The sequence below is a fragment of the Nestor notabilis genome, unplaced genomic scaffold (assembly GCF_000696875.1).
Source record: "Nestor notabilis isolate BGI_N333 unplaced genomic scaffold, ASM69687v1 scaffold31535, whole genome shotgun sequence".
Taxonomy (NCBI): Eukaryota; Metazoa; Chordata; class Aves; order Psittaciformes; family Psittacidae; genus Nestor; species Nestor notabilis.
Window position 1 is genome coordinate 1 of NW_009930281.1, and position 25,926 is coordinate 25,926.

At 37.8% G+C, this 25,926-nt stretch overlaps 1 protein-coding gene across 1 annotated transcript; it reads left to right on the plus strand.

The window, feature by feature from the left end:
* Positions 1-7,848: 7,848 nt before the first annotated feature.
* On the plus strand, positions 7,849-20,429 carry TXLNG (taxilin gamma). Its single transcript, XM_010015336.1, has 9 exons — positions 7,849-8,146; positions 8,869-8,960; positions 12,180-12,350; positions 13,075-13,269; positions 14,618-14,737; positions 15,799-15,873; positions 18,176-18,268; positions 18,811-18,906; positions 19,909-20,429. The coding sequence occupies exons 1-9, from the start codon at positions 7,849-7,851 to the stop codon at positions 20,227-20,229; spliced, it is 1,461 nt and encodes a 486-aa protein (XP_010013638.1). The 3' UTR covers positions 20,230-20,429.
* Positions 20,430-25,926: the final 5,497 nt, after the last annotated feature.

A 25,926-nucleotide genomic window follows, 5' to 3' on the forward strand; every position in this document is an offset into this window, starting at 1 on the left:
CCTGCCGCGCGGTGTGTGTGTGTGGGAGTGCTTCCTTGTCCTCCGAAATAGGTAAAAAGTGGTCCTTTCTCTCATTTCCTTTTCTCTACCGACGCGCCACCAAAAGCAATGGTGTCCTCGGTGACTTTACAGTAATGTCTTGTTGCGTGTCCATGTAGGAAAACCCTAAAATATGTGTGCGGCGAATAGCAAAGACTTAAAATGTGCTGTAGTTGAGCCGTGACATCACCAACACGCTGTCTGATGTGACAGAACTGCCACGGTAATCTCATGTGCCACTTCGGTATCTCGCCCAGTGTCCTTACATAAATTCAAGTGGCTTTTTTTGTGGGAACTTTCTTCTATGCTACGAAGGATAAAAACGTCCCATAAATAGTAAGTTGTTGTTGGTGGTTGTTTATTTAGGCTCTTGGAGAGAGATTTAGGAGGCGCTGGAGCTAATTTTTCCTCAATGAAAAACCGTCTCTTGTCCTGTGTGGTTTTTTTTTGGTTTTTTTTTTAAGCTCCTTTCTGGGAATTGGCTTGTAAGTAACTTTAGTGTCTGCGACGAAAGCAGAAGCTGATGATTAAAACAAAATACAAATAAATTCCAGAACACACAAACAAACCAGCATCTCCACACTATTTCATATGCCCACAGTCAAAGGGAATTGAGTTTTTAAAAAAGGTGAAACGTGACAGGGAATATTAAGCAAATTTTACTTTGATTTTTATCTTTTTTGGTGAATTAAAAATCCTTCAGCAATCTCTTGCAGATTCACTCACCCTGCCTTGGTACAGGGGGGTGTCTTTATTTTTAGGTTCTTTGTGACCTGTTTGCGTTGGGAATTCAGAACTTGTCTACCTTGCTTTTTCCAGAAACATAATGTGGATGACTAGAAAACTATTAGGTTTACAGTGAAGAGGAAGTAAACCTCATTGGCGGAAGTGATTCGTGCTATATGAAATGTTTTCTTAATTAACACCTGTCTCTGATCCTTGCATTAGAAAAGGGCTGGTGAAATGTGCAGCACTTTGCCCTGCGTGTAAGTGCCCTGAAAGTTTTCATTTAAGCTTTGGGTTCTTCCAATGAGTTGTTGGTTTGTTGGGGTTTGTTTGCAGAATTACAGGAATTATTTTTAATGTCTTAAGGGAAAGCAGGGAAGGGATGGTTTTAATTTCTTTTTTAAGAGCACTGGGAAGAAAAATGATACAAAAGGAAACCTTTTTTTTTGTGTGTGTTTTTATTTTTCTTTCATTTGAGGTTGTTTGAGGTAAATAAAGCTATTTTTAAAAGCAGAAATATCTTCTGCGTCATGAGGCTGTTGAAAGTCAGAGCAAGAAGCATGGAAGGGGTAACAGAAAAATAAGAACCAGAAGCAAAGATCATGTAAGAATGGGAAACAATATTAAAGACTTGCCCTTAGATGTAAGGCCAGCAGTGTTAATAGTGGTCTGTTAACATTGACCTTGTATTGACTTTTATAAAGATAAAATACAGATTTCCACAGTAGGTATTTCTTAATCATCCTCCTGCTGTTGGGACTTACTTCTAAGCTTGCAGTGCTTCGAAACTAATGATGAGCAGTATTGCAGGTGCCTCAGTCCAGTATTTTGAAAGTAGGTAAATAAGCACATAGAACATAGTTTTTAATGTAATGACAGAACAGGGTGAAATGTTTGGTTGAAGTGACTTTCCAATCTCACAATTAAGATTGTAGTTTGGTGAGGAAGGCACCTCAGAGGCCACCACATTTTCAGAAAGGTATAATTAGACTGCATGATCATCCAGGTCAGTGAGCACAGTACAGGGAAGTATTTGTTGCATGGAGAAATAACCTTAATAAGCTGATCTTATGGTCACAAGCACCTGAATTATTGCGTCTAGACCAGTGGCTGAAGGTGCACCTGCTATAGAATTCAAACCTAAATTCTGTGACATCCCAAAATGCTAGTTTTTATGGAGAAGCCATGACTAACATTGCTACCAAGAATGACTGTTCTTTTAGCACAGTAGTTAGGTTAAATGAACTCTTCTTGAATATCTGTACTGAGGAAAAGTATATCCCACAGATGTTTTCAAAATAAGTTTTCCTTTGTTAGCAGGTAAATTACTGGGATGCACGAAGCATAACATTTGCTGTAAACCATAAACATTTATGAGAAATTACATACTTCTTGCTGTTACAGGTGTTTTTTGGTTTTGTTTGTTTTAATGCAATTGGTCAGGGTAAGGATTATAAGGCTTTTATGCCCAGTTACATTCGTGGTAGGTTTGAGGATGTAGTCAGCTGAGTGATGGTCTTCAAATGGTCTTTTCTTGAGCCTGATGCTGAGCAACAGTTACATATTTGCTTATATATTTAGGTTGTCTTACAGTTGTGAAGATCTGATTTGTGTTCATACATTTGTTCTAAAGCTTCCAGAATATTGTTTGAAAGCATTAGCAGTCCTGAAGGCTAAGGTTGTAAAAGTCTTCTCACAGCACAGGCCATCTGCTACTATGGGCAATGTAGGAGATGTTTTGACAGATTAATACCAGTATTACTTTTTCCTTTTTTTTTTTTATTTATTTTTTTTTTTAGGGTTACTTCCTAACATATAGGAGAAAAAGGATGTTGGTATAGGTACTGCTTATGGTTTTATTTTCAATAACAGGTTCAGAGTTTTCAGGGAGAGATTGAGTATGTGTATGCACGGGAGTACAAAATATAGGTACTTGAGTACATGTAGTCACAGTGATAAGCACAGTATATTTCAGGTAACACTGTGACTGTGTGTTATGGGCTCTTGTAGGTAAGACAACAAAAGAATAAGTCTTGCTAGTACTTTCTGGCATGGTAAGGAAAGTTCTGCCTAAATATCTGTTTCATCCTTACGTGCAATGCATGTTACTGAAGCAGAACTGTTTGAAGTAAAGTTGGCTTAGGCTCTTGTGATCATAGCCAGTTAGTTACATAAATAGGATACCTCTGTTATACTCCAATCTCTTAGGTACCAGGAGTTTTCCTGATATGCACCTTTTTTGATCTAGGTACAAGTTGAGAGAACAGAACAGAATGAAAACTCTGGGGTGAGCAGGGGCGATGTTACCAGTAATTTTACTGCAGGGCATCCTCAAGTTGTTTGACTTATGACTCTTATCTTAAATAGCTTGAAGATTATACACTTATTCAGAAATGTCAGCATCTTTTAATAGCTGGTTTAACAGCTAGGTAGGTGACAAGTCTCTTATTTTTTAATGGTAGAGTTTTGAATTTTGATACACAGTTTTGTGATCTTAAAAAGTCACACATTATCTGTGCAACATACTTTGTCTCTCACTGGACATCTATCTGGGTATCTAACAGTCTAATTCTGCCCCGTCAGATTATAGGTCTCCTATCATTAAAGCTGGTTAGAAGCTGCAGGTTGGAAGCCACCTGGAAGCTGAGGAAGCATGGTAGAAACTAGAAAAGGTAGCAGTGATTTCAGTAGAAGGTCTTTGGCGGGGTGGTTTTGTTTCTGTTAGAGTCAGTACTGAATCAGCACTGTTATACAATGTGCTGTTGGAAGTGCTGTGTTCTGGCTGGAATGTTGAACTGAGAAGTTCACTACTCTGATGAGCACCCATTTGAAAAGATAGAGGTAACAGCTGGGGTGGTTCTAACCATTGTCTCAGTAAGGGGAGGTGTGTGGGGGGGCAATTACAGTGATACAAAATGGTTTAGTACTTAACATTCTCCATGTGACACTTATTATTGCTGTATTCCAGCTTGAAGCTTGATACAGATCAAATATGAACTACCTATAGTAAACTGTTTTAAGAACAATATTGAATGTTGGAAGGCTGTTTAGACTTCTAGTTATGTGTTAATATCTAAAGTGACAGCTAATGGGGAAAATTCTTGGTTAGTCATAATCAGGAAGTCATCTAGCTATAAGTGTTTGTGGCCCCAGTCAGGCAATAGCAGACTTCTCTGTTTAAAATTAAAACCACTTTCTAATCTAAGTTACTAAAATTCTAATGTATTTATGTTGTGCCTCTACTGTTAGTTTTGCTAGAACTTACGGACCACAACTTGATAGAATTTAACTAGGTTTTTTAAGTTTTTGGTATGTTATCAGGGTTGCTCTGGCTGGTGGTAGAACCACTTCTTTAAATGTAGTATTCTAGCCTGTGGTCACCAATTTTTTTGATTGTATTTAAGCTAAGAATATTTGATATCGTTACAAAAGCTGTCTACTGCCACAGTGAGCTTTGGTTTTGCGGGGAGCATGCTTGCTTGTCACTAAGCTTGAATTTCTTCCATGTTCACTGGAAAACCAAAAGAAGGTTGTCAAGTTCTGTAGTTTTTTTCACTATGGCTATTATTTTCAAATATATTTTGAGATATACAAGATGCTTGTACACAAATCTTTTTCTTCAATTCAGTATGCTGGTAGGTTATTTCTGCCTGTTCTGTTAGACTTCAGAGAATGAGCATGAAGTTCTGAAAATCCTTGTGGGTTTTTTTGGCAAAGAATGGAGAATACTCAGTTAAGAAGTTGTTATTGTCATTACAGAATTGGACTGACACCTAATTTGACTGCTACAAAAGCCCTGCTGAATTAATGAGGTGGTGTTCACTCTGTGAAGCTTCCAGGTGCTGTGGAATATGCATGCTAATTACCAGCTCTGAACTGACAAGAGTTGAGGTTACTATGATGGTTTGCTAGCAGAAGTGGGCATTTTGTGTCTCACTGGTCAACTTGTATGCCCCCGCCCATAGTTGTTCGTTTTCGGGGGGGTGGGGAAGGGCTGTTGGTTGTTGGGTTTTTTTGACTCCCCCCCCCCCCCCCCCGCCGAAATGGCAGAATTTTCTCAGATGAAAACCAGTGAAAAATTCTGGGTTGTTTAAATTCGAAGCAGTGCTGCTCATGAATGTCATCTTGCTGACAGTGTTCCAGTACCTCAGTAGTCAGTATTAACTATTTAACTGGGTTTTTTTTGTTTAGTTCCTTGTGCTCTGGCTGTGATTAGATTGACTTTTTATAGTGACTCTCGTGCTTTGGCTTCTTTCCAACCATCGTGCTAGCACTCCTAGTTGGCAGGATTGCCTATCCCTGTGCAGTGAGCAGGGCTGAGGTACCGATCTGGCTATAAACTCTGTTAGAACAAGCTGCATGAATGTTGTGGCTAAAAAAAAACAACAGAGGCGGGTATGAAAAAGGGGAATGAAGTGATAGCAAGAGAGCTGCTGCTCTTCAATGTGTAACCAACCACAACCGGAGCCAGTCAGCCTTCTCAACCGCCTGTGGAAGTTCCTGGCAATTTTGTGCTCTGCTTTCAAAAGTTTACGGGAGTCTGTTTATGGGTTTCAGAAGGCCTGAAAATACTGTGCCAAACCAGAAACTTTTGAGTTTAGAGCAGACTTTCCCTACCTTTTGCCAGGCTTCTTAGGCACAAGTATCTGAATCAGAAGTTCATGTTCTTTGTAATAGAAAAACTGCAAGTTTCAGCTGTTGTGTTGGTACTGCAGTTCTGCTCTGGTTTCACATTGTGGTCTGATATCTCTGATCTTTCCTGTCATGTCACTCTAATGTGACATTGTATCTTTGGCTTCTGTGTGGATCATGATTTTTGGAGATTTGTGCCATGTCTTCAGACATTGGTATCTGTAAAAAGGTTAAGCAAGCTCTGTTGTTTTCACATGTCTTGTCCTTTTTTAAGAAGCATCTTGTTTGTTTAGCTGACCCTAAACTTGGGAGGGGTAAGCCTTTCCCATGCCAGTGGAAACCCTACAGTTTAAGACTAGTCAGGAAAAAATAATGCATCTTGCAGCTCTAAAAAGTCATCTGTTAAATGTTGGGCCTGGTTATTTGTTACAGCAGTTCTATTACTGCATTACCTTTGTGGGCATTTATCAAGTATTTTTCTTGCATTATTGGAGAATAAAATTGGCAGTGCATTTTTTGGTTTGGTTTTTTTTTTCCCCCCATAAAGCACATGCATCACTTCTACACTTGTAAAAAGCTGTGAAAGTGAATCTTCCTTTATAAGTCAAAAGTTGCTCCTAAATGTCTATACAGATTACTTGCAGTTAAAATTGTCATTCATGAAAGATACTGTATGAATTCCATCTTCTCAAGAATGAATCTGCCTTGAGATAAGGTCTAAAATAAGGGACTTTATTTAAGTGTAGAAAACAGCTAAGCTGTCATAAAATTTTTTACAATATTAACATACCTTTGTTTAATGATTTTTAAATAACTCTTCCAAGCATGCTGAACAAATTGGGAGTTGAAGTATATCTCACAATATATTATTAGTGTTGGCTGCATTCCTTTGATGTTGGCTAATTCTTTTTGAAGAGGAAAGAAGTCCATCTGTGCAGAATACAAAACCCAGTACAAACTCCAGGCTTCAAGAATTAACACATTTTTAATATTAAAAATGTAAGATAATATGAAATAAATTTGTGCTTAAACAGCAAAACTCTGCATATAAATGGGCAGTTTTTTATAATTTCTTGTGACTTTAAGAAAACTTACTTTCCATTCACTGAAAACAAATCAGTGAGAATGATCACTTTGGCAGTAAAGTGAGTTCAGCTCTGCTTATTATACTCATACCCATGTATGCATGTTGTATTAGTAGGATTGCAAATGGACAGCAAAAACATATCTTCCCCAAGGACTGTCCCGAGTCCCAGCCTCTATAGTGTAACAAAACAAAAAAACCACCCAACCGCACACCCTTGAATTTCTCTCATCAGCCTTAAATATATCTAGAAATTGAGAATGTTGTCTTGGTGATTGAGAGGGGAGTGTGGTAGCTGCTCAGTAAGCTATAGAGTGGTACTATCAGGTGTTCTGCTCCAAAATACTGGACATATCACTGCAGTCCTAAAACAACTGGTGATGTTTAACTTTTTGGTTAAATGATTAAACCTTCAGGGATTTGAGAAATCTTTGGAGAGAAAGTTGTTTACTTGAGCAGAAAAAATGTATTGTTAAAAATCTTAGGTAGCAGGACTCCAAATACGAAGCCGTTAATACTTACTTTTTTTGGTGACTACATAGATGTAAATTTTAATGTTTCAAAAATGGATGTGCTTCCAGTTATGTTTATCATTCTTGCTAAAACAACAGATTTTCTCCAGTTGTGAGCTGACAATCGTATTTGGCATACTGATTGAGGTAGTTTAAACTCTTACCCTAGATGTATTACCAAACAGTGTATTTCTGTGTATTTCGTTAGACTTCCTAGTAGGTTAATTCCCTTCCCTCCCTGCCCCTCTTTCTTGCATTATGTGTCAGGTTATTTTAAAACTGGTATCTTCCACTTTTCTGGAACTAATAGGTAATAAAGTTGATTTTAATAATGTTGTCCTCCTGTCTCAATTTATGTACCTTATTTTCCAAATAACAATACATAAAGCTAGTTAAACTCTTGATGAGTTTTAGGTTTAGTATACTTAGTGTTGATTTTGGAGATTTTAAGAACTGTGATGGGAGAAGTGTTTGCAGTTAAGATTGTGTGCTGAGATGATAGCCGGTTAGTTTTGGAGCTTTAAGAACAAATTTCCATGAAAACTTAATTTCTAGAGTATAAATGTTTTTGCAATTACAAGGTATCAAAGTTGTTTTGTAAAAGAGTAGTTAATATTTTGGGCTGTTGTATGCTGTTTTCTTCATCACTCTTTAGGCTCATTCTACCTACAGTTACTTATATATCTGCCTTAACAACAGTGAATATCAACTTGAATAAGGATGGGATTTTACTTTTACTTGTCCATGCAAAAGAAAGGTGGAAGTTTTCATTTTAAGTATAGTTGATTGACTGTTTGCTTCTTCCTCTCCCTTCTGAAGTTGGTTGTTGGTGCAGTGGAAGAGGTTGTTGGTGCAATGGAAGAAGTTGTTTCTCAGGAGATGGGAATGAATAACCAGGATCAGCTGGTGAAGAGCAAGTGTGATGAACTGTCTGACACACCACTGCAGCATGCACAGTCCAACTGTTGTGGCCTGGAAAGCACAGGTGTGTTGGAAGAAACTGAGTATATCACAAAGAACAGAAAGCACATGGCATCCACATGCTGCTCTCAAGAGTCTCGTGAGGAAACTCCTGGGAGAGAAGAAGCCCGTACTGATCCACCTGATGGCCAACAAGATCCAGAGAGTGAAAAACACAAGGAGAAAACTTTGGGTGTGTTCTCTTCAGCATTCTGATTTTTAAACGGCTTTAATACTTTCATAAAATAGCTATGCATTTGCTCTGTCTTTGTCTCAGGTTTACTCTGTAGCCAAAACTTGTCATCTTTAACAAGATATTCTGAGAAAATGTGCACTTCTGCTTAGGAAAAGACAGTTCTTAATGCATATGTAAGAATCCTTCAGCTGGTAATGCTATTTTTAAAGGAACTTTAATAACAACAATAATAATAATGTGGTAATTACTAATCTGCTTTTTTAACTTTCCAGTTGTTGGATTAACTTTTCAATTTGGGATTGTGGTGTTCAATGCTTCTAAAGCACTGCTGATATTTAAATTCCAAAGCCTTATTAAAAACACTTGTGTGAATATCCTTTATTAGCAAAACCTTAACCTTTTAAATTTTGCTCTTTCAGATTTTTCTTTTTATCTGTGCTATTAAGAGATATATATATAAAAATATTTTTGTGGTTTTAAGATTAAAGTAACTTTTGCTTTTTGTAACATGATCCAAGTTATGTAATGTCACATAGGCAAGACAAATTCTTACTGTGATGGCTTCCCATTTGTCATCCCTTAGGATTATGCAGCTATCAAAGCAGAGAGCAACTTAACTCATGCTAATTTCTCATGGATCTGTATTTTACTTCTAAAGATAGGCTCTTTTCTGGTACTTTTTTTTTTTCTCAATATGGTGTCTTTCATCCAATTCATAGGAAAAGAAGTGTTATTATTAATGCAAGCCTTGAACACGCTTTCTACACCAGAGGAAAAGCTGGCAGCTTTGTGCAAGAAGTATGCTGATCTGGTAAGTAATTTGTAAAGATAGCAAGAGTTATTCATGTGTTAATATTAAGTATGGAATGCAAGAACTTCTAATACAGGACAGTAACAATTTTGAGTGTTTCACAGTGTTGGTAGGAGAAGAAAAAGCAAACTCAGGCTTATTATGAGTATCGCTTCAGCCAAACTTGTGTGTAGTCATTTTGCTTCTACATGACTGCCTAAATCCAAAGAAAAAATAGGTTATGATAACTTTTTGATAACTTGGTGTTGAAGCATAACATTAGGATTATCACAAAAGCTGAGAGTTTCTTTTGGGAGTAATTATTTTCTTAGTTTTCGTCTGTTGATAATGCTTTTGTGCTAGCATTTTATAATTTATACTCTTTCGGATAAAGGGAAAGAACATATTGTGATAATGAGATTTGGAAAAAGTTTACATTATACTTAACTCTTTAGTGATTTGGGGGGGCAGGAGAAGTTAGAAAGATTTAGGTTTAATTTTGCTTTGTGGTTTCTGATTATGCAAAAGAATGGATAGAAAAGTAACATTTCTTCAGTAACAAACCAAAAAGTCAAAATGTTAGCAGTGATTGATCATAAAGTACATTCCTATAGTAGGAGAAATGATAACTTACATTCTAAATTAAATGATCACAAAACTGGGGACACACACACATGACTCATGAGTTCACTTTTCAGAATGTGCCTGGAGACAAAAATGCCTGACTTGTTCATCTTGAGACAGGAACAGACAAGAATGGAAAGACTGGAAATACCGTGTGCATGCTTTCCCACTGTATTTGCAGTTACAAAATGAATGTAAAAAGAGATAACTGAGTAGTTTGTCAAAAGCATGAGATTTTTTCCTTCTGTAGATGTCAGATGTATTATATGCAAAGGTGGTTTTGAAAATGATGTAATGGCTGTACCACATGGAGCATAGCTCTTCTGAAATAAGTCTATTTTTCCTGTGAGATTAATGATGTCTCCAGAACTTTGAGGATGAGCTAGCAGGTAGTGTTTTTACTTGCAAAGGCAATACTAATTACTTAAGAATAGACTTGGATTAGTTCTGTTTAGGAAATCCTAAATCCTCCTTTGGAGATCTATTACATTTTTCCTTTTTCTGTGCTCTCTCACATGCATGTTCTTGTTCACGTGAGTGAATTTCCTTCAAAACCAGCAGCTTCTATAAGAAGTCACTTTCATTTAAATGGGATACAATAATAATTTCATAGTGAACGTGAGGATGAGGAGCCCACCTAAAAATGAGCTTTGATACAGTAAGAGAAAAACGCAGTAAATTAGTTCTCATGAGCAATTGCTTGTGCATGTGATGCCTTTTCTATTTGAGTGAACAGCTCCCATGTCAAATCACAGCGATGATGATGGCCTGCATGAGGGCTAGGTTTGCATGAATTCCTTGCTTCTGCAGGGAGAAAAAAAAAAGGTCTGCACCATCTTAATTTTGAGTTTTCTTGTCGAAGGCAATCAGGAGAGAAACATGTTCACATTGTTTTTTTCCCCTCCCAGGATAGGATCCATAGTCCATAGGTTGCATAAGCATTCACAGTCTGTAGATAGTCACCCTCCTAGAAAACCAGTTGCTTTCCCCAGGATGCTCAGAACTGTTGGGAAGTTGGGTGGGATCTTGTCTAGGTGTAGCAATAGCTGTTTTAGCTGAATGAGTCTTAGAGGTGCTCTGTTTGCCTCAGAAAGTTTAGGTTGTGTTCCTTTTAAGATGCATTCTTTTCTTCATGATAGTGGTGATAAACCACTGGCACAGGTGTCAGCTTTAATGCCAGCAGAGGTTTGAACTGTTTATGACAGTGCACCTACAATGCTTTTTTTCTTTTTTTAAAGATTCATCATCTTTAAAGCTCACTGTCAGGTTTTTCAGTGGTGTCTCATGAAAAGGACTGTACAATAAAGGTAGGAATGCCTCTCTCCTGGCAAAAGATCTTCCACAGTTATTTTTATTTTTTTTTTTTCCTAATTTGGAATCTATCAGGAGATCAGTTTGCGATGCAGGAAGGTTTGCATCCATGGTGATAGGTCTCACGCTGGCATACTTTTACAGGCCTGAAATTTCATAGGTATGCAAACAGCACAGCCACGTGAAGTGTTTTTTCTGGCCGTCCAAGAAAAGGTCTTTTTATGTCTGGATATCAAAATATTCCCTTAACATTCCTTTTCTCCAAACTAGATTAAATATACATTTAATTTGCTGTTGTCATGGAGGTGCTTAATTGTATTTATTCTTTCTTCTGTTCTTCAGCATTATTTTGAGCTCTTTCAGAAAACCAGCATTGTATTATTCTTCTGTCATAGTGATGTTCTTTGTTGCCAGCCGCCTTTTCCTGCGGTGTCCTGAGGCTGAGGCAGTATCTAGTAAGAACCAGTGTTACGCTTAACACTGTTACCTTCTTTACAACAGAAGAGACTAAATAATATGGTTTCTTGGGGAGCCCAAAAATCCTGTGTAATGGAACTACTTTCAACTAGATGTTAATGTAAGAAACTTCTATTTACTGGATATTCATAGAATAGATTTTGAAGTCAGCACCATATATGTAGTTTAACACTGTCATCTACAGTCTAAACAGCCTAAAAGAAATACAACAAAAAATTTGCTTCAGATAGTTGAGACTACAGAACTCTTATTAATTCATCGAAGTCTGAACTGTGCAGCTTTAATAGTACTTGATTTGTCAGGGCTGCTAGTTGTATCTGTTCCTTTCTGAAATACCTTAGCATTTTACAAACTTGTATCAATTACTGCTTCCTTTGGTAGGAGCTCCTGCTGACAAGAAGGAACTCGGTACACGTTTCTGTAGATTTTTGGTTTTGATAGTAGAGAGAGACCTGTTGGATAAACAGCTGTGTGTATGTTGCAGATAAGAGTGCAAAACGTTGTGACCTGTTGAAAAGCCAGTTTCAGTTGGCTTTTAATTGTATCTGCCACATCCTCCTTTCTCAGGTCTATTTCTACCCCTGTAGCTGAATGCAGGCTAATGGCCCATGGTCCCTGATCGTCGAAGGCTAAGTTGGCATTTGTATATTTCCATCTTCTGTTGTACACATTTAGAATTATCTGTAGGATGATGGAGGTTTCTTTTTAAGATCAACTTGGGGGTCTTAATGAAATTATTTTACTTTATTTCATCTGAAATGTGTAAAAGTTTGTTCAGTCTGCTCATCTAGAAGAAGAGTTTCACCTATGTTTATTTAATAATGTTAGTTGGAGGAGAGTCGAAATGTTCAGAAGCAGATGAAGATACTGCAGAAGAAGCAAGCACAAGTTGTGAAGGAGAAAGTCCACTTGCAGAGCGAGCATAGCAAGGCCATTTTGGCACGTAGCAAACTGGAATCTCTCTGCCGGGAGCTTCAGCGTCATAACAAGACTTTGAAGGTTAGTTTATATAAACTACAGTGCCAGTGGTGATGAAAATCTGACTTTATTGATTACTGCTTAAAATCAAGGCTGCTGCTTTTTACTTATCACTTTGCTTGTTATCTGTACCTCCAGAAGATGAGTGTCATGTAACGTAAGTGTCCCTGATTTTAAGGTAAAGAATGTAGGCATAGTTCAACTTGCTAATTTTTTTCCCCTCATATTACTTGCAGTATGTAATTTTGGCATATTTGTTTCTGGGAGCAGTGCTGGTGACTGCTGGGAAAAAAAATAGCACAACTGAAATACTACGGCAGCATGAAATGGCATGGTATCAAAAAAGGTTTAGTTCTGTCAGAGTATAATGGATGGGAGTATAATGAAAGAGAGCCAAGATACTCTTATCTGTGATCACCGTAGGAAATCTCATTAGAGTATCAGTGCTGTTTTTAACATCTGGGTAGTTCTTACACTTGCAAAGGTATTAATGTAACATCTTGTAATACCAGCCTCTGTGTAATGTTCAGAGTGGTAAGGACAAGATTCTGTAGAAGTTCTGGAATTTCTCTCTGTACACACTTCATATGGGTAGTCAGCACAGCATACTATGATTATGGCTTATTTAACTCTTGTGCTCTAGAACTTGAAACGGTACAGAAGTGTAATACTACCATTGTTTCTGACTCAAATATTAAAAAGGTGCATGGTTTAGCTTGAACACATTAATATTTTCTCATAAAAGGAAGAAAACATGCAGCAAGCACGTGAGGAAGAGGAAAGACGGAAAGAAGCAACTGCACACTTCCAGATTACGCTGAACGAAATCCAGGCTCAACTGGAACAGCATGGTATACATAATGCCAAGCTCCGTCAGGAAAACATTGAACTGGGGGAAAAACTGAAGAAACTCATTGAACAGTATGCACTGCGAGAAGAGGTGCTTACATTATGCTTCTAATGGGATTCTGTTAGTTCCTTGACTGTAAAGATCAGATAATTATTTACAGGGGACAAAACCCCCTAATACTTTACAGCCATCATATATATAAATTATTCCTTTTACTTCACTACTGTGAAAATTAAGTAGCTGTTGAGCCCACTATCTACCTTTTCTGTCTGGTTTTGCATATCTAAATTCAGGATACATTGAAAACAAATATTTCACGGTGAAAGTGGTCAAACAGAAATAAGTAGTCTAGAGATTGGGAAACCTCTGTCTTTAGAGGTATTAGAAATTCAACTGGGCAAGATGTGAGCAATCTGATCAGACATGGAAGCTGACTGGACTAAATGGCTTCCAGAGGTTATTTCCAACATAAATATATGTTCATATTTGAAGTTCTTCTAAATTATAAATTTACCATCATAAGAGTTATTCTCTAACTTACTTTGATTCATTAAGGTTGGGTTTTTTTGGGAAGCTCCTTTGTGTATGTAGCTGCTCTTGTTGGCACAGAATCAAAGTAAGCTATCATGCTTTACGAATATATTTGGGCCAATGTCATGGAAATAACTGTAGTAAAGGACTAACTGAGCTAGCTTTAATTGGCACTGGTATGTGAGCTAGCCAGTCTAAGCTACAGCAGTGGAAAACAGACAGTTCTTGTCAAAGGGAGAACTGACCTTCAAAGAGTTCTACAGCTAAGATTAGTTTGCTAGTTTTTAATTGGCACAGGAGGTTTGGAATGTAATTATTCAGTTGTGTTTTTTTTTTTCTTGGGGGCGGGGAGGTTGGTTTGTTTTAAACCTGGATCAGTTAGAAAGCTCTCTGTAGACTACATCCCACCTTCATGAGATAATGTGGGGAAGTGAAAAGGTAGAAATATGTCTCATGCTAGTTACAGATGTAATAAAGACTGCAAAATTCAGTGATTTGTGGGATTTCATCAGCTAGATAAACCATTGTTGCAAACTTTGCTCATGTTGAGCTTTTTTAACGCTGAGGACCAGAGCTTTTAGAAGTAGCAACTACAGTAAGGATTAGAGATGATACACCAACTTTAGATGAAAGGATGTAGACTACTCTTTGCAGGATTTTTGAATGTCTGGTGTGAAGTGACTGACAGCGTTGTACCAATTTAATATAATATGCATCTGGCTTCTGTGAAAGACAGAGTGTAGTTACAGTGCATGGACATAGAGGAGGAAAGGCACGTGAAGCAGTCTTTGCCACTGTTTCTTTTGCGTGAAACTTTCAAGCAATGTGCATCTCCCCATACACGTACATCTACCTTAACTGAGCCGTGCGCTGTTTATATTTGACTGATACCATTTCCTTTCTTTAGCATATTGATAAAGTGTTCAAACATAAAGAACTGCAGCAGCAACTTGTGGATGCCAAACTTCAGCAAACTACCCAACTTATTAAGGAAGCGGAGGAAAAACATCAGCGAGAAAGGGAGTTTGTAAGTGAATTCTATGTAAAGAGAAATAACAAAACCACCAAACCATATTTTTCGTGAGTTGAAACAGATATGGCAAATTGAGGGGACTGTCTACTGAAAGTTAGGATAGATTTCAACAGCGAGACTGAGATTTAAGTTTTGTGTATGTGTGATGCCTTCAATATTAGTGTCCATATTTACAGGCAAGCAATGTTATTGTTTGCATTTTCTCAGCAAATGGGCTGGATCTGATTTAGATTTTTCTCTGACTGGGAAATGTCTTGAGCTGAAACACCAAAGGTGCTCTCGTGGTCAGGAGTTGTAACTTCTGGTTTTATGCTATAAGAAATAATAAGTGCAGAATAAAGCATATGCTCTTTTGTCTGTCTCCAAAACTATGGCTGATGTTTTGTCTGTATGTTCATAATCAGCAATTTACTTGCAGTTTGCTTCAAATTAAAAAAATATTTAAGTGAAGTGTTGGGGGTTTTTTTCATGTTCCTTACATATCTGTAACTTCTAGGCAAAGCCTTGCTTTTCCTATGTTATCTTAAAATGATCATCCAGTGTGGGGTTGTTCTGTATTTTTAAAACATAATTTTGGAATCGTAAGCTGATGAACATCTCTTCAAAGATGAACCTACAAAATGGTCACAAATTGAAGCAAAATTGGTTTGAACTAGTCTGTAAAGGCTATTGTAAAGGCAATATTAGTGACTGGAGAAATGGAGGTGGAAAATAAATTGGAAAGGTTACAAAACAGTTATAAATTGCATACAGTTAATTAATGAGCTACTCGTAAATTTGGCAGTTCAAACTTACTGCAGAAATAGAAACGTTGACTCATGCTACTAATTAGAAAAATGTCTCAATAAAAATTTCTGCATGCCGGCACGTTTTAAATCGTGTATGTGAAAGTATAGTAATAAAAAAGCCCATTTGAGAAAACATGGTTGAATGGCCATTAGGCAATGTTAATGTTTGTTCCTTTTTCCTCATAGATCAAGCCATTCATAGGAGTACTTTCTTCATTATAAGGCTTTTTGCATTGGGTTTGTTTTTTTGGATTTTTTTTTTTTTAGTTGCTAAAAGAAGCTACTGAGTCCAGACACAAATGTGAACAGATGAAGCAACAGGAAGCTCAGCTGAAGCAGCAGGTATCTTTTTTTCTAATGGAGTGGTCTTCAGTACAGTTGTTCTGAAAAGAGAACGCCAAAAGATTTGTGATTGTAGTGAACATAATGCACCGTATAGAAAAATGACGTATTATCATTCATGCAGATACATATCATTCAGATGTTATACACTACTTGTGAAAAGTATTTGGTATTTTTTATTTGTCTTTAATTTCCAGTAGTTATCTCTTCAGTAGTGAAGTGTGAAATATAAACCATAAAGACATTTTTGTACTTGCTGTTTAATGCTTCTGGAGAGTACTGTAACAGGAAGGTGCTAAACATTGAATTGCTGGAATTAGTATACTTTTAAACTAATAGTGTTAGTATTAAAAAGACCAGAATATATGAAAGTTTAAGAATCTATTCATTTTGGCAGCTACTTTAGTGTTCCTTGGCTTCTCCGAAACTGTTGTTTTCTCTTCCGCAATTTTATTTTGCTGGAATGAGTCATGTTTGGGTTTAATGTGTGTGTATATATATGTATGCACGCATAAAATATATATACATATGTTTGTGTATGTACATGTATGTTTAAGTGCAAATATATACATGTAGATACAAATTTATATACATACATATATAGCTGTTCAGGACCAGAGAGGTCCTTGTGACTATAGAGAGTTGGGTGGGGATTTTTACCCAGGCAGGTTTTAGAATTTGTTCCTTACTGTTTCCATCTTGTCCTGTTGTAGAGGACTGGGAGCAAGCAATGTCACGTTTGTAGTTACTCGGATTTAGTAACCTGAGCATCTCTGTCCACAAAACCCTGCTGTCTTCAGATTGTTTTCTGGCTGTAAATGCTACAGCAGAATCTTATCTGTGAGTGGACAAACAGCCTCCAGTTCTTGCACTTTGGTTCTGGATCAGCTGCAGTCATTGGCCAAATGCAAACTCAGCATGTAAGGCAGACGGAAATGGCTGGTTCAGCTAACATAGCATCTGAGAAGCAGTAGCTGTTCCTTTTATTGTATGCCTCTTATTGCTTCCGTTTTGTGAGGCTTTGTATTAAGTCTCTTTGCAAGCTCTGTTTCATTCCTTTTCCCACACTTACTGTACCTAATTCTTTTCCACTCTCCAACAGTTCTATTTAAAGTGTGTGTGTATCTGTGTAGTTAAGTATAATCATTCGCACAACCTTCCACTGGACTTCAATACATTAATATCCAAATTATCCCAAATAGGTTTTTTGCCATGCTTAGTCTTTTATGTTTGTTTGGTTTTTTTAGTTGATTACCCTTTATTCAAAATGGCACTGCCTTTTTGTTATGCATTTTAATGGTAACAATGTGTATAGTTTGTGGTTTCCTGGGGCTGACAGATTCTTTTGCAGAATAAGGTGAGCTAGAAGGTTCAGTCACAATAATGGCAGAGTCCTCATGTACTGTTGGCAAGCCAAGCTAATTCCTGTTATGAAATTTCCTCTAATACTACAGCAAAATAAAATATTTGTGTACAGAACTTGTGTTCTGTATTGTCCTTTAACCTCCAGTGTAAGAATTGAGAGAACTGGTTATTCCTCAGTTGGACTAGGAAGATGGTCATGTATTCTTAGAACATGAAGTCACACACTGATATTATAGGTTGTTTTAGTGAGAGCCATAAGGTTTTTGGCTTTGTTTTTTTAAAAAACAGGTTATGTTAATTAACATGTTTTGCAGTTCGTTCTTGATTATTGACCTTGTGATGCAGGACAAGAAAATTTTCTGTCATTATAGACTAATACTCTTCACTTCTTTAAAATGTAATGCTTTTCACTATTAAATGAATTCCTTGTCAGTGTTCTCTACCCATTCTTTTTGCTCAGTGGGCAAATTTCATAATAGTGAATGTGTATTTGATTTCTGGAATGAATCATGTTTATTTTGTCCCAGCCTTGGTTGTTAGCTTTGGCTGGTTATGGAGAGGTTTTCTGAGTTTGGTTTCACTAACCGTGTACTGAATTCCTGTATATGTCCAGATTTATATTGTTTTTCCTTTTCAGTAGGGAAACGAAAATGAGCTAGTGATGAACTGTGGTGTCTTCAAGCACTTGATTAGACATAATACCCTTTCTACTTAAGAATATATTGCTGTTCTATAAGCATAGAACTCTCCTTTATATTCAATTTCAATTGCAGGTTTTCAGACAAGTTCCGCATGCTTCTCAAATGGAAATCATAGGATAGTATAAAAAAAGATTTTAATCCTCGAATATTTTGAGTTTAATTTGCCATGTACCATTAATATTTTTGTATTTGTAAACAGCTGTTCAGATTAATGTTCCTGCCTTTTTTTCCAACAGCTTTCTCTTTACATGGATAAGTTTGAAGAATTCCAGACCACCATGGCAAAAAGTAATGAACTCTTTACAACCTTCAGGCAAGAAATGGAGAAGGTATGTACAGGATTACTTAGTTTCATAAAAAGTAATATAAAAATGTATGCTGTTACTGGGATGCATTTTAGATTTTATAAGTGTTTGCCTTCTGAAAATACATGAAATATTTTCACGCTTAATTTGGATCATAAGGTAGGGCTTAAGAATTTGTCATGTTATGGAAGAGAAATGTTTTTGGAGGTTTTTTAATGGTTTTTAACATGCTTGCATAATACCTAAATCCTAATTTGAATGTTTTATAAAGACATAAAATACTTCTCAGTCTTCTTGGCTGTGCTTTTTTAAAACTTCTTTTCCTGGAGCCCTTTATTAGTTGTATGTGAAAGTTGCTAGTCTTGTTTCTTTTAAGGATCAATCTTGTTTTCTTTGAATGCAGAATTTGTATTTGTGGGATTGATTTTGTGCAGAAAGACTTCCCTGTAAAATAACTTGTTCAAAGTGGACTTGGAAGGTAAAAATAAGAAGTCATATTGCTCATGTAAACTTACCTACATTTCAACACAAGCCACAAAATTGAGTCTTCTATTTGTCTCTTGCAGATGACAAAGAAGATTAAGAAGCTGGAAAAGGAAACCATAGTGTGGCGTACAAAATGGGAAAATAACAACAAGGCTCTTCTGCAAATGGCTGAAGAGGTAACTACCATTTAAGCAGCAGTATGGCTAAACTAGAGTCTGTGTCCTACAGAACTTCATACAGTTTTGCAGTTTTAAAGAACTGGAAATACTGCACAGTAGCTGCCTCTTGGTTTGTCTGCTATATGGTTTCTATTCTGTAAATGGTACTGGTGGTCTTAGACATGAAAAACCAAAAGCTGATCTATAAATCTAAACTCATGACAAGATCAGCCTTATCTTTCCTTGCTTACTGTTTAATTGGTGGGATAATGTGTATAAAATCATGCAAGCTGAATGAATTGACTGTATTCTAATATGCTGAGCAAAGTTCAGTCAGTGCTGTGATAGAAATCAATTTTAAGTATTCAAGATGGACATGAAGGACATAACGTGTAAGGAGCCAGTTACTCTTCTACACTGCTTCTACTTTTGGGGTTATGAGGTGCTATTACCCACGTAATTGTAGTCTAGTAAAAGAGGAACTAAAACAGTTTTCACAGAAACCATAGGCATACAGTTCTGCCTGCACTGTCTAAGGTCTGGTTTAAGTATATGAGGTATGACCTTGCTAGGCCATGCTTAATCCTATAAGTTTGCTATAGCATGGCTTATCTTCCTCTGTTCTTTTAAGGAGCTAGTTAGGAGAGCCAGGACTATGTTACTTGCTGACCTGGATTCTGGATTGTAGATTTCCCCCATTTATGCTCTTCTGCTCCCCGTAATTGCCATTATATATATTGTAAATGCCTCGTATCAGGATCCTTACCGATACTCAACCCTCACTTCCAGTTAGCATTATGCAGTTATATAGGTCTCATTGCTTGTTGCTAAAGGTGTGTGTTGCCACTCCAGCTTAGACAAGCCATCTGTAGTGGTCAAGCATTCGAAGGAAATTTGCTCTGGAATTTGACCTACTGGATTAATTAGAACTTAATATTCAGGATTAAATAATAGTCACTCTTTTAAGGAAAAAAAAAATAAAATCAGTGTGACCACAGAGCTTTTTGTCTTGTCCTTCAGAAAACAGTAAGAGATAAAGAATACAAGGGCTTTCAAATAAAACTGGAGCGCTTGGAAAAGCTATGCAGGGCCCTTCAGACAGAAAGGAACGAGCTGAATGAGAAGGTGGAAGTCCTGAAGGAGCAGGTTTCTCTCAGAGAAGCAGATGTGGATCTAGCTGTGCAGGCGTTGCAGTCCTGCACACTCAATTCCCACGAGGAGCTGGGAACTCCCACCGACACGGAACCAGGAATCCAACCCAATGTGGAATCACTTGTGGCAAATAGTTCCACAAAGACTGTCTCAGCAAGTCCTGTTCCTGGCACTGAATCTGTAGACTAAAATGAAGTGTAAACACTGTATTGAGAGATATATTTTGTGTATAACTTTCTCTGTTGGTGGTAACTATTTGGTTTTGTGGTGAAAATTTTCTTACTTTTTCTACCATATCTGTATTTTCTTAGAACTACTGGACTTATGTGGTACAGGAAGCTGCATAGCAGCTTTAAATAGCTTAAACTATAAATTTTCCACAACTGTGTTGCACATCTGCCTCATTTTTTTAAAAGAAAATATTTTTCCATAAAAGGATGCATGTGCGTTTCCTCCCCACAACACAAATCACTGTCGTGGAAGACTGTGTACAGATATAACATCGTTCTGGGGAAAATAGTAACAGCAGGTCACTTTTTGGTTTAAAGAACAGCATTCTGGTTTTGTTCATTGATTCACCGCTCAATATACTAAAGAATACCAGTTTTCCCAATAAATTTATCTGCATTAGGATGTCTAATGGCCAGTAAAAAAAAAAGTCAGCTTTCCCCTTGAGTATGTTTTCATATATATGAATGGAAAACTAAAGGTCCAGGATGTAGTAAAAGAAATGTTTAAAGGGTTTTACGTACTTTGTGGTATGAAAAAACAGCTTTGAAATACGTTAATTTGCAGCTGGTGAAACAGGGTGTACAACTTTTTGCAGACTTCTCAGGGTTGTGTTGTAAAGGCTGGTTTGGACTATATGCTCTATCTGTGAACATGTTAAATATAAATATGTGAGAAAATGCACAGCAATGTTACTGAGTGGGACTTTGCCGTTGCGTAGCCTATTGCACGGGTGTTAGTCATGTTCTTCCCTCTTAGCTGCAGTGTGTCCATCACATGGTTATCTTGACTAGAGGAATCCATTGCTGTCTAGACAAATCTCCGGATTATCTGAAGGGCTGGAAAATAGACATTTACTGCTGGAGGCATGGAAGACACGAGTCTGTAGCATATAGGCTTTCTCTAGCAGCCTTGTATGCAATGTATTTAAGTTAAGCATGTACTGGTTATAATTGAACGTGTAGATTCAAATTCTTTTCTCAACGTACAACATGGAATTTCTTGCAATCTCAACCTCAAAGCTGTACCAGTTGGCAGAGTGCCTTCCCAGTTAGGTTATCTGGTAAAGATGGTACTTCAAATTCTAACATACCACAAGAGAAGCTCCCTTGTTGACCATAAAGATTTTCCTAGAAGATTTGATAGCCACATTTTGACTTTTGTTCCTGAAAGAGACTAGGACCAACATTTAATTTTTGGCAAGGCAATGTGTGAAATAACTTCAAGCTACCCTTAACTTTAGTTCCCATGTATTTACTTTCTAGTTTTGGTTGCTCTCATTTTAGGAAATATGAAAATGTGTAGCCTTTTCTGGTACTTAAAGTTCTTTGCACTTACTTGGGAGAGGATTTCTGAATCAAGCACATCTCTCAGTGAGCTTCCCACCCTCGTTGCCCTTGACCATTTAGTGGCTAAATTACTTGAATGTTCAGGCTGCACTGAGCTCCTGATCCTTTCCCTGTAGTAACGTACATTGAAGTATTGTAGCTGTCTCTGAAAGAGAGTAAGGTTATGTAAGGCCTAATAGATGTGTTTTAGCTCATACCACTAAAAGGAACTGTGCAAAACTGACATTTCTTAAATGGTGGAGCAAATGGGAAGCTGACCATCTTTCTTCTAGATTTACGTGGGGTTTGTGTTTGTGGTCCAAGCACAATGCAGGAGTGAAAAGAAGGTAGCAGTGAGCAGTCACATTAGACTCGGAGCTTTTGCTAACCATAGGGCATAAAAAAAGACTGAAAAGATGTATTTCAGACTTGCTTTTCAGATGACTTGCTTTACAGAATCAGACTGTTTAAAAAAAAAAAATAGTAGTTGTGAGAACTGGTTTTCAGCTAACACTAAGCACGAAGTCATTTTCCTGAGGAAAAGTGAAAAACTTTGTATCTGATGCATCATACCCTTGGCAAGGTAGGACATGCAGGTTTCTATTTTTACAATCTATTATTTGGACATTTGTATCTTTAACAATTCTTTCTATAGTGCTTGTTCTATATGGAGGCAAGAGTGAATTTTTGGACCCTGCTGTAAGAATATTTTAAAGGGCTTTTAGAGACACGACAGATATATAGAACAGCAATACAAGTATATTTGTTACTGACTTAATATGTAAATGAAGCAGAACGCCCCAAGTGATGAAAGGCTTTTAAAATGGGGATACCCTTTTCTCTTTCCTACCCTTAACATACCCATATCATAATCTGGCCAAGGTGAGCTATACGTCGCTTCCTGAAACCAGTCAATAGAGTTTCATGCATTGCTTAGAGAGTAAGTTAAAAAATTAAAGAAAAATCAAAAACCACAAATTCATCTAAGGGATAAGCTCAGCACTCTTAACTGATCTGCCATACAGCAGGCTATTGCACTGCCAGTCTGCAGCCAAATGGGCTCCAGTAGGGTTTTTAAGTAAACTTGTATGAATGCCTTTCTCCCACTACCATAAACTGTTCAACCTGGGCTGTTAACCTGATGTGGCTGGAAATAAGTACGTCTGATTGTCAAAACTCTGCGGCCCACGTGACAGTTTCACCACGATTAAGCTGCAGAAAGCTAAATTGGATGTGATTCAAGACCCAAATGTGTGTATATGTACACAAGTAAGTTAGGGCTGTATCTGATGTTTTGTCCTTCCTTTCATTACACCTGGTTACATTACAGTTCAATTCTCAGGTGTTGCAGAAAATCTACCTCTTTGGACTGTAGATGGAAATAACTGTGAAAAAAGTGATGCAGAAATCTAGTTTGTGCTAAACACACTGCTTTATTTTTACAACCCATGTCTGCTTTCATGAGGAGAAATGATAAATGAACAGGCAGTCTTTGTTTTGCTTTTCAAGAACATTTTGTAGAGATTTTTCACTAATGTGAATCTGAAATTTTATCTACTCGATTCTGTATAGATTAAGTAAATAAGTATGCTTAATATATTGGACTCTGAGTTTTTCTTTAACATCGTGTTCATGTCTTCTGACTGGATCTACTGAGCTCATTGTATTTGTTTGCAAAAAGAATCAAAAATGAAAATTAAAAGATGTGAAATTTGAGTTGAAGTGTATTGTTCAAGTGAAATGCCCCGGGAAGGTGCTGCCACAGGCTTGTGCTGGTGAGTGGTGTGTTACCGGTGGAAGCTGTGCAGGCTGAGTATGGGAAGCGAGGTGGAGGGCAGCTCAGGCCATGGAGGGCAGGTGCTCTGCTGGGCCTGTGGCTGCCTGCTTTGATTTCTGCCTTCTGTCCCCAAAAATTTACCTACCACGGTTCATCTGGTGCAATGTGAGAAATATGGGGTTCTGTGTTTAAAAACCAGGTTGTCTAGTAATGTCATCAGGTGCTCCCCATTCTCTTATGTGGTGTGGGGTCCTATTTGTTACTAATGCACAGTTCCCTCCCAGTTTCCTAATAACACTGTTCTGTTTGCCACCTTTGGCATACTCCATTAACACTTAGCAATTTCTTCTAACCTAGGACTTTTTTGGGGTTTGGTTTTCCTTTACATATACTTTTTTTCTAGGTAGCACATAGAATTGTTTTGCAGTACACTCTGATGTTCCCTGGAACTCCTTAAAGATGGTATGGGGGAGGAACAGGGCTTATTTAAACAAAATTTCTCAGCTTTTGTAAAACAGGTATCTTCAGACAAGTTAACAATGTAGGTTCTACCCCTGAGCTTTGTCTAGAGCTGTGCCAAGTATTGGAAGTCCAAGTGCATTGCCTGGTCTCCACTGCAGTCCTTGCTGTACTTGTTTGCTTCTCCAAATATTCCCCCACATCTGAGACTTGTGTCCACAAAAGGCACTGCTTCTGCCCCTGTAAAGAACTGTAGAATCACAGACTGGTTTGGACCTTAAAGGAAGGGACCTTAAAGATCATCTACTTCCAAACCCCCTGCCACGGGCAGGGACACCTTCCACTAGCCTGGGTTGCTCAAAGCCCCGTCCAACCTGGCCTTGAACGCTGGCAGGGATGGGGCAGCCACAGCTTCTCTATGACCATGATCTCTACTATTTCTGTCCTTTGTTATGGTGCATACTGATGAAGTCATCCAACCTACTGTTAGTAGTTCCATGGATCTCCCCAGTCTTCCTAAATTCCTAATGAAAACTGGTCAGATTTGAAAGCTTTTCCTGGAGATAAATTTGGTTATACATCACAGTTAATAGCTGAGAAATTTGCCTATTTATTTGAGCTGTACTTAATTCTTCTTGTGAAGAGTAGCTCAGATGTGAGACCTCTTTCACCAGCTGCATTCCCAGCCTTTAAGTCCAGCTGCTGGGGTATCATCTCCCTGGCAGGTGGGCAAGTGTATTTGGTGTTCTTGAACAAGATAATTGCGTTTAGGCCTTTAGTTAGTTACTCTTCACAGGTACTTTTTACTTCCTGATTTTGTTTTCCTTTTTTTTTTTACATTTGGATTTTGATTAAGAAGGATGTATTTTCTTCTAACAGCCTAACTCAGCCTCATCTAACTATGCTACTTGTTACTGACCTTGCTGACTCTAGCACCCCTTTTAGCCTGAACTTAAATGATTTAAGAATATTGTGCTACCTGTAAAGACTTCACTTTAATTTCCTTTTAAATTGTTATCTTCTAGCATGTTTGTTTTGGATTTCTCGCTCAAACAAGGATCTGGGGTGTATGTGTTGTGTGGACTGCAGCAGTTGACTCTTGAAGCAGGTTGCCTGCATAATTCAGGACTTTGCCAGGAATACTGCTCCTGGAGCTCGTGACTCATGGAACTAATTTCTTACAGCATCTACAAATCTGAATAACCTGTTTGCTCAAGCTGAGGAGATGAGTTCAAGTCCTCATTTTTAACTTTATTCTAACTACAGCCATGCAACAGATGATAGATACTCCATACTGATGTAATTCACTGTCACTTCCACTGGGGTTTTGCCTTGGTGTCAAGAGTCAAAATAACTACCTCAGTTCTTCCAAGTCCAAGATACGTTACTGCTGTTTAATCCATGTGAGTTGGTAGGTTGTTTGGTTGGGCTTTTTTTCCCCTACCACCAGTATTTATATAAAACCATTTAGTCTTGATCATGTTGCCTGTCTTACAAATCCTGCTCATCAGGCCTTTTGCTGGCTTTGATTGTGCTTCTGCTGTTTCCTGCCAGGAGGTTACTGACTTCTCCTTAAGCTTTTTATCTGGGATATGTCTTTTATGCAGGCTTGAAGTTTGAAGCAGAGAATCATTGCTTTTTAATAAAGGGGAAGAGTAGTTGCACAGCTCCCAAACATCAGGTCAGCATTTGTTACCCATATTGGGCCATGCCTGCACTGGGGGAAGCTCTGGGTTTGAAATTCACAGGACAGAAGGTGATGGTGAGAGAGTGAAGAGTCTACCACAATGGGCTTTCTAGTGGCTGGAAAGCAAAAGGTCCAAGCGGGTGCTGACTAAGCACTTGTTCTGTGCTTAGTTGGCTGTGTAAAGAGAGTTTACACAGCCAACAAGCGCACTTTGTTCCACTACTTCAGCGCTGAAGTGAACAGGGACAGTGTGCACACCAGTAATAACAAAGTATAGTATGGGTAAGGGCATAACCACATGGCTATGTATCAAAAATTGCCTGGGAATCAAACAGTTGACACTCTTAAGGGTCTTGCATGCTGCAATAAAAGGAAATGCTCACTGTCGTGGTTCAAACCCAGCCGGC